This window comes from Gloeophyllum trabeum (assembly GCF_000344685.1).
Source record: "Gloeophyllum trabeum ATCC 11539 unplaced genomic scaffold GLOTRscaffold_00012, whole genome shotgun sequence".
Taxonomy (NCBI): domain Eukaryota; kingdom Fungi; phylum Basidiomycota; class Agaricomycetes; order Gloeophyllales; family Gloeophyllaceae; genus Gloeophyllum; species Gloeophyllum trabeum.
The window spans coordinates 1,276,370-1,284,416 of record NW_006920421.1 but is presented as its reverse complement, the minus strand read 5'-3'; the positions used below and the strand labels follow the sequence as shown (position 1 = coordinate 1,284,416).

Here is an 8,047-nt window from a genome sequence, read left to right as displayed (position 1 = left end):
TACGGCTAGTTATATATATGTGCATTACAGGTATGTTCAGTCGCTGTCACATTTTCAGTACTTGCTAACGTGAAGCGGTGGAGAATGTAAGGGATCCTATTAATAGCCAGAGTAACTTATATCATTGACGAGTTACAGTGGCGCCGACACATGCTATGCCACACACCGTGTGGCATAATAATTTCGCCAGCTTGACAGACTACCATTCGATCTTTGCTGCCCAACGCCAATGCTACTTGGACTCGATGGACGGCACCCGATTGGAAAATTAGACGGGATCGCGAGCGCTAATGGAAGAAGAACACTGAAGATGTCGGAGTCCCACATGCAATCCACAGGCGCGCATGTTCAATACGCAGAGTCGCGAGTATAGTTACATTGTTACATAGCAGCGTTCGCTCCGATAAACAGCAACATATGTCGTGACGAATGACCCTTGATGCTGGGAAATAGTAGGGAACACTAACAGGCTGCTTGGATAGCGCCAGAGCAAACAGACAAGCGGAGATCCTACCGATCTCTTACATCTCATCCAGACCAGCAGGGGCTATATCGGCATCCGTCATGGTATACCCTACAGTAGAAGACACCTCCGTCAAGTTGGGTACACCGCCGGTCTTTTCGAGCTCTATAGCAGCGTCGGGGTTTGGCGGGGATGTCGATGACGTCGAACTGGGCAGGGCTGTGGCCTGCCATCCGCTGCGCCATCCCGCTATTGCCGCGACGAGGCCAAATACGCCGACCCATACCTGGTTTCAGATGTCATTAGTCAACGTCAAGGGGTATGTAGTAGGGGAATTGGACGGTGAGATGGAGCCGAAAAGACGCGTACGTCCTCGGCTTGCATTACGCCCAGCCGGAGGTGATGATAACAGTCAGCCAAAACGCAGTCACTCACCTCATTGGAGAAGAGGCCTTGCTCGAGCGACCTAAAGGGGAGGCGTGATTAGCTATACTTGACCGCGTGGAAGGCTTGTGTGGGTTCATATGGAAATAGCGCAGGCACTAGAAAAGGCTTGGTGTGCCCGGCCCCTCGACCTTGGCTCTGCACAGCTTTACACACGATTCACAGCAAAAGACGATTCTGGCGCCTATGAGAGTCGGGAATCTCTCCGCTCATACCAAGCAGCGGCACAGAGGTAGTGCGTAGCAAATTACGAACCATCCCACGAAGAGCCAAAATTGTTTAACGGACGGAATAATCACGTACCAATGTAACGTCAAAGGCAGATAACCAATATTGGCTACGAGCTCGTTGCGGAACGCTGTCCATCTCTTGCGCAGGTCCGCCCTCTCCGCTTCAACGGCAGGGTCGTGTCCCTTACTCTTCGCGATCGATCGCTCGGTCATCCTGAGCAACTTGCGGTCCTCGTCTAGGTGGGCGAACTGGAGCGCTACGTACACCGCCCAGAAGCGGCAGGACCACATGCCCACCCTGTTGGTGTTGACTTCGATTGGCTTGGCCTGAGATGAGAAGAGAGAGAGGAGGGAGGGCAGAGTGGCGGGGATGATTTCGTGGGCGCGGAGGTAGTAGAGGTGCTCGAGGGGATAGTAGAGCAGCATGGACCACCCTTGCAGCCGCTCGATGGTGAGAAGGCGGCGGGTGGGAGGCGGATTGCGCTCGAGAGAGATGAGCCATTGGACGATCGGGAGAAGACCTTAAAACCCAGTCATACGGGAATGTTGAGATAAGATAGAGGCGCGTACCCCAGATCCTGAAGAGCATTCGCGCGTCCCCGACGAGGCTGCCGAGCTTCGCTAGCCCTTGAGCAGCCTGGCTTGCGGGAACCTTACGCAAGCCTGCCTTGGCCTGTATGCGTGCTCGCCAGCTTAGGAAAGGGACAAGAAGCTTGACCGTGTAGTCAATTATCTTGGGGATATGTATGATCACTTCAGTTTGCTCTTATTGTTTCCCGTCGGAAGTACTCACCATGAGCAGCTTGCTGATCGAGACGGACCAGACACAACATATATCAGCGTACATATAATATGCATGATCTCAAACACGAACTCGCTTCCACTCCATGTACTCAGGTAGCGGACCAGGTGGTCCAGCGTCTCTGACGGGGGAACCAAGGCGAAGGGGCCCAGAATTACATCGTTCAAGCGGGTCAATGTGAGCGGTTTCGACGTCCTCGACATGCTGCGGCTTTCGTTCCGCTGCAGGAAGAGTTCAAGAGAGAGGTTGGACTTGTAGTCCTCCACTACTAATTAGAAGTCTATGACATGGTTGGAAACCCGTGATATCGACGCCACCGGGCAATCGGGCGTCCATTGTCGTGGGAATTCCATCAGCCTACAAATTTAGTCGGTGGCTGGAAATCGCCTCTTCACGAACAATCATGGGGACTCAAAAGTTCGGGCTTGGTTGCAGCTTTTCCGTGTTCTTGCCCGCGTTCCCGTCTCCTAGAATGAACCGAGGTGCTGTTCAGTGCTGGGCTGCTGGGCTGGCGAGATGAGCGGTCTGTTTTGACTGGCCTTCTGCTCGTGCGGAAGAATCGCTTCGGCTGAGGCTCATGACGCATGGGTGGGGGACTGGAAGGACCGTTTGTCTGCTAGCACACAGTCTACATCTTATATTATGTCTTAATATAATGTTCATCAACTTTGACTTGGAATGAGGGTGCCTTTTGCGCGTGCATCTACAGAGTGAACCATCCATAGATGAATACATATAATCTGAATCCTGTGCTACTGCGCGAGATTCGACCCGTTTTCCCCGTCTTTGGAGGACGTCGAAGTGGTTGAGCTCGACCGACTCGTGTGCGTCCAGTGGGAGAAACGGAGGAGAAACATATCTACAGCCTGACAATTACCTGATATATTCTGTCTTGCCGAAGAGACGCGTTGATCGAGCATGCAGTCTCACTCAGCTCTCCCATCACCATTTAACCCCTCCTCGTCCATAGACTGGCCATCGAACGCACTACCATACCTCTAATTGCATAACCGTCGGCCTACCGCCGTCGTCGCACTCACCCCGAATGGCGCTGGGCAAACTCTTCCACTATGCCCTCGATGCAGTGTTCGTGTCTACTGTCTTAGCGGGAGTACGGCGTTCGAGCGGTTTCAGGTACGCCGGCACCCGTGAATTCAGTCTGTTCACGTTATTCATGTCTGCTGTACAGACCAGACACCACACAGGTACCAGAGGGCACCGTCCGCACCGTCGCCGACACGTACCTGGGAGTTGGGGAGACCATATTCGACATGATACAAGGGACCGCTGTGAACAGCGAGTACTTCAAGCGCGATACACGGAGATGATGGGATGAGCACTGAAGAGCGTGGAGAGCGTATAGCATATCTGCGCGAACGGAGCGATCTGTATCTTATGTCCCGTGTACGCAGGGTGGAGGGTATTTATTTTGGCAACATCAACCCAGTTCCTTACCACATCAACTCTTGTGGATAGTCCTGCAGTGCTGTCAGGCTGAACAGAGTCGTTTTCCAGGGCGTCACTCGCTAACCTGCAATATGCTACTCGACAGGCTCTGAAGACGGTGCAAGTCATTCGTTTGCCGAATATCAGTTCAAGTTAGGGTCGACCTTGTATGGTTTGGTGTCTGTGAAATGCACGCGAGTTTCAAGTTTAACTGAATCTGCGCATCTCAGCGAATGCTTCCATCGGAGCTTATTGGTGGTTTCTGAACGTCCATTCGGTCCTCTATCTGCTTCACAGACGCAAGCTTAGGTGTCCTCGATGGTAGCATTAAGCTGCCTTGGCTCCGCTAGGTACTGCAGGTAAAGGCTTGACGATGCAATGACCTCAGTGGGCTTATCCCGGACTAATAAAGAAAGAACGCTTGCTGTCTTTGACACACATCGTAATGGCATTGCACACTCTTACATTGATCGTAATACATGACACCAGTCAGTAAGTTCGACCTCAAAAGTGTCCGATCACCGATTGAGGCCTGTACGGTTCCTCCAGGTACTTGATCTCGTCGGGCGACAGTTTAATCTTCACTCCACCTTGTAATTCGCGATTCAGTATCATATGTGGCCACAGGGGTAGCTAGGTGAGGGACGAACCAATGATGTCTTCAAGATTCTTCAGACTGGTGGTACCGACGATGGGAGCAGTGACACCTTCGCGTAACCGTTCAGTACGCTGCATGGGACGTGGGTTGTCGCGTGTACGGACCTTCTTTCGCGAGGATCCAAGCAATGCTGACTTGAGCCATGGAGGCAGATCTCTTATTTGCGAGTTCCTCGACGCTGGACGGACGATGCGCGTTCTTTAACAGCCGTCTTGACATATAAATCACTGGCACCGCTTACCGCTTCAGAATCTCGGGGCCTTGGCGAACTGAGGGATCCATCTACAATTCCAGTCATATTAAGCTACAGGTAGACGATATAATTCAGCGACCTACTGGTCGACAGCGCCTCGTTTCGTGGCTTGAGCGTCCAGGGGTCTGGTAAGGATACCGCGGCCGAGCGGCGACCAGGGGATGGAGCCGACGCCGAACATCTATGGGAACGATTACGCACGTGCCCGCTCAAAGTGCGGTGAAACAACCATGTTACTGACCTTCAAGGTGGGGAACATCTCACGTTCCTCCTCGCGGTATACCAAGCTGTAATGGTTTTGCATGGAGACGAACGGAGTGAGTCCATTGTTTATGGCGTAGTCTTCGGGTACAAATTGTCAGTCACCCGCTATATTACGCTGAAGAAGTCGCCGCGTACTCTGCATCGCCTGGACTACGAGGCACTCAATACGAGACACGCTCAACGAAGCCAGATGGGGACTTACACTGGTAGGCCCAGCAAGAACTCATTCCGATGTAACGAACATATCCGGCTTTCACGACGTCATGAAGTGCTTGCATCTGACAAAACGTCAGCCTTCATTCAACCCATGACTGTGAGTGGTCCTTACAGTCTCCTCGATGGGAGTATCTTTGTCAAATCGATGGCCTTCGACGTACGAAGATGAGTAGGAATCAAAGAATGACCGGTAACTTCCCTACATTGCAAGAGATCGATATAATCCAGTTGCAGTCGCTCTAAGCTGTGTTTGACGGAGTCGAATATATGCTAAGCGCGGGTATTCAAAATGTGATACGAGATTCAACATTCCAGACCGACGCACCTTGCGACTCAGGCCGTGCTGGTTGACGTGGCCGACTTCCTCCGGTGACTTGCCAGTCTTCATGAGATTCGTGTCGTAGGTACGGGCTACAGTGCCATAGACCTATGCCCCGACTAGTGAGCCCGTCGCAGTCACTGACATGCAAATTTGGACAGACCTTGGTCATGACGACGATCTCGTCTCGCGGAAGGTTAAGCTTCTTAATAGCTTTCCCAAGTAATACTTCGGACAGGCCATTGGAGTACACCTGGCAGGGAGGAAACGTGTCACTTCATTGTTTATATCGGCAACCACGAAGGGCGTACATTTGCTGTGTCGAACGCGTTGATACCCGCGTCATATCTACAATGATTCAAGACTCCAGTTGCAAGCAACCGATCAATCCGGAGCAGGGGGTGAGCCATACGCTGTCTTAACATGCTTGACCACCTCTTCCTCATCTTCGATGACCCAGTCCTGCCATCCGGTGCTCCCGTAGGACATCATCCCAAGGATGATCTTGGATACCTTCAGCCCCGACTTGCCCAGTCGGACTAAGAATTGGTCGTATTAGCCTCTGAAACCTTGTCATCTCAATGATTGCGGAAGTATACCGTATGGCATCTTCTTAGTCTGCACAGCGACTGACATAGTGATGATGTTATTCACTAGAATGCAATAGTAGCAGAGACGTAGGACCAGGCCGGAGGGTGAACCTCGCCATGAACGATAAGATATACTTGGTTCGAAACGCAGGGAATTTCAACGATGCAGCAGGTGCCGCAATTCAACGGCCAATGTATTAATATCATCCTGGAGGTTAGGTCACGTACAATCCGAGTCGTCGTATGCATGCATCCTCCGGATAAACCCCGGAATACATATTTCGACGATACAGCCTTATGTTCGGAACTCGAGTACTCGAGTCGGAATTCCAGCCATTTGCAGATCGATGGGCCCACTTTTTGAGAATCATTTACAGTCGGACCACGTCGGACAAGCAATTTCAAGTCCCCGAGAGACAGAAATCAGACCATCTGGACTTCTCTACCTTCTTCCGACGTCCCTGGCACCCACTCCGACCCACTCCGACTATACGTGGTTCTCTGAATTGATGGGCTATCGATCTGCAAGCGGCTGTCAACTACAAGCGTCGAGCAGCGACCGTAGATATGATCCTAATGCTTGTTGGAGTGACTGTGGGAATCAGAGAGGTGACACCGCTCTGTTTCTCAGGCTGTGGCAAACTGCACGGATTCCCAATTTAGCGACATTCTTTCCTTTTTGGGTTATGTTTATCTTTCGTTCTCTTATCGTCACTCTTTATCACTCTGACAGCTCATATAGTGTTGTGATAACCTTTTGACATATCTAGATTGTTGTACTGTACCTTGCGAGCTCGAGGACCTTAAGTACAATGCCCCCATAGATACACCCCCATCTTTGCACTCGTTCGTTAGATGTGCTAAGTGGGTTTACTTGTCTGTTCGTTCACAGACGCGCATGTCTACGCAAAGGTCAAATATATTATATTATTTTCACAATGATTACTGGTAAGACTCGGAATCAGTATAATGCAGCGACTTGGCGGGGAAAAGCAAGTGCAGGTTGGGTGCTGTAAAGCTTACCTGTACATGTGCTACTTTTTGAGCATCAAAGACCGGAGGGGTTTCCACTTTTAGGGAGGCGTCAAGTCGACGGCACGTCGGAAAACGCCGGTGGCTGCTCGTCTCCTCGTTCATGGTAAGTATATCGTCCCTCACTGGCATTCCCTTGAGCTCTACCCTAGGACGAGCTATTTGGGAGAAACCTACTTTCTGGTGTACTGCAGAAGTGACTTGGTATTCACACTCGCTCGTGGACTGTCTGCCAGTGGACGTCTAGATGGAGCGAACATTTTTCTGCCAGTCACGCTGCTTCGCCCCACAGCTCCTGCAGGAATACACAGGGCATGTAGCTAACCGTGGATACGCCTCAGGGCCGACTCTGTAGGTTGGGTAGGCTTATTTACAAGGGATCCTGAGACAAGTCGGGGTGGATGATACACCAGTAGCCAGTGCAGCAAAAGGCGAGAGAAGAGGAAATGGCGCACTACAAATATCCGTCAGGATGGCAACTCGGTCGGTGAGCTGCCAAGTCACGATTCAATAGGCTGCACGGGCTCCTAAGGAGAATTGACTCCTCGTACGGCTCGATCGCGTCCAACCGAACTATGAACGTGCAAGCACGACATTGTAATCTTCATAGCCGTGTTTGTCTGCATATTCGTGTCTGTCGGATTTTCTTGGCTGCCGTAGCGGCAAGATCAATTCAATTCGAGGTTACACCGTCACGCTTATGTGACCTTTTTATGGCTGTCCTTAGCGTCCCCCGACGTCCGAACTCCGTATTTCTTCCCCTCATCCTCTGAGCCACTCATCTCCATCACTGTGCAGAATGACAAAGGGGAACAGTGGCTCCAGCAACGGCTACACCTACACCGGTAGCGGGACGAACTCTCAGGTACGGCGTTATGTCCATGCTCCTTCACTAGCCCCTATCTCATTGCACGCCGTCTCCTGTTCGGTCCGCCATTTTCAGGGTAACCACTACTGTTCCCGCGACTACGGAAATGGCTCTAACGCTTATCATTACTCCAACTCGTACGTCTTCCCACCGCACGGTCCCTGTACTTACCGCTCCCCAGGAACGGGAGTTACTACTACAGCAATCCCAATGGTTCCACCTATTACAACAGTGGCAGTGGCTACTCGCAGTACACCTCGCCGAACGGCCAAGTCTCCAAGTCCAACAGCAAGTGAATGAAGCAATGTCTTGGTGTGGGCGTCCGATGATTCCATCAATGCGGCGCAGTGGCAGCCGCTCAATGTTTATGTATAACTGACGGGTGTGGCCCTCGTTCTGTACATTATTCCGTAAATTATGTCCGTCGTCGTTGACTCAGCTTTCTGTCTTTGTCCAAGCACC

The 8,047-nt window shown here is 51.5% G+C and overlaps 4 protein-coding genes across 4 annotated transcripts; 2 read left to right on the top strand and 2 right to left on the bottom strand.

Moving 5' to 3' along the window:
• Positions 1–312: 312 nt before the first annotated feature.
• On the bottom strand, positions 313–2,220 carry GLOTRDRAFT_117498 (uncharacterized protein). Its single transcript, XM_007870859.1, has 6 exons — positions 2,012–2,220; positions 1,931–1,943; positions 1,708–1,870; positions 1,211–1,658; positions 899–929; positions 313–749 (listed from the first exon to the last, which is right to left on the bottom strand). The coding sequence occupies exons 1-6, from the start codon at positions 2,140–2,142 to the stop codon at positions 522–524; spliced, it is 1,014 nt and encodes a 337-aa protein (XP_007869050.1). The 5' UTR covers positions 2,143–2,220; the 3' UTR covers positions 313–521.
• Positions 2,221–2,879: 659 nt separating this feature from the next.
• GLOTRDRAFT_140416 (DUF1748-domain-containing protein) lies at positions 2,880–3,633 on the top strand. The gene is made up of 3 exons (XM_007870858.1): positions 2,880–3,073; positions 3,129–3,552; positions 3,616–3,633. The coding sequence occupies exons 1-2, from the start codon at positions 2,985–2,987 to the stop codon at positions 3,265–3,267; spliced, it is 228 nt and encodes a 75-aa protein (XP_007869049.1). The 5' UTR covers positions 2,880–2,984; the 3' UTR covers positions 3,268–3,552; positions 3,616–3,633.
• Positions 3,634–3,889: 256 nt separating this feature from the next.
• GLOTRDRAFT_46755 (Aldo/keto reductase) lies at positions 3,890–5,635 on the bottom strand (the record flags this gene model as incomplete). Its single annotated transcript, XM_007870512.1, has 13 exons — positions 3,890–3,975; positions 4,036–4,092; positions 4,148–4,254; positions 4,380–4,477; positions 4,523–4,638; positions 4,696–4,710; positions 4,763–4,838; positions 4,889–4,926; positions 4,980–5,046; positions 5,102–5,203; positions 5,259–5,348; positions 5,407–5,443; positions 5,508–5,635. Coding segments are annotated over 13 exons (1,017 nt in total), but the record flags the coding sequence as incomplete, so codon positions are not given.
• Positions 5,636–7,516: 1,881 nt separating this feature from the next.
• GLOTRDRAFT_140413 (uncharacterized protein) lies at positions 7,517–8,047 on the top strand (the record flags this gene model as incomplete). The annotated part of the gene is made up of 3 exons (XM_007870857.1): positions 7,517–7,582; positions 7,661–7,722; positions 7,767–8,047. 3 exons carry the CDS (start codon positions 7,517–7,519, stop codon positions 7,879–7,881), a joined length of 243 nt encoding a protein of 80 aa, XP_007869048.1. The 3' UTR covers positions 7,882–8,047.

Excerpts from the sequence above, each read along its gene's own strand:
- GLOTRDRAFT_117498 (XM_007870859.1), bottom strand. The coding sequence starts at position 2,142 with ATGTCGAGGACGTCGAAACCGCTCACATTGACCCGCTTGAACGATGTA. Across the intron at positions 930-1,210 it reads CTGCCTTTGACGTTACATTG|GTCGCTCGAGCAAGGCCTCT; the intron begins GTACGTGATTAT and ends CCTCCCCTTTAG. Across the intron at positions 750-898 it reads AAGGCCTCTTCTCCAATGAG|GTATGGGTCGGCGTATTTGG; the intron begins GTGAGTGACTGC and ends ATCTGAAACCAG.
- GLOTRDRAFT_140416 (XM_007870858.1), top strand. The coding sequence starts at position 2,985 with ATGGCGCTGGGCAAACTCTTCCACTATGCCCTCGATGCAGTGTTCGTG. Across the intron at positions 3,074-3,128 it reads CGGCGTTCGAGCGGTTTCAG|ACCAGACACCACACAGGTAC; the intron begins GTACGCCGGCAC and ends TCTGCTGTACAG.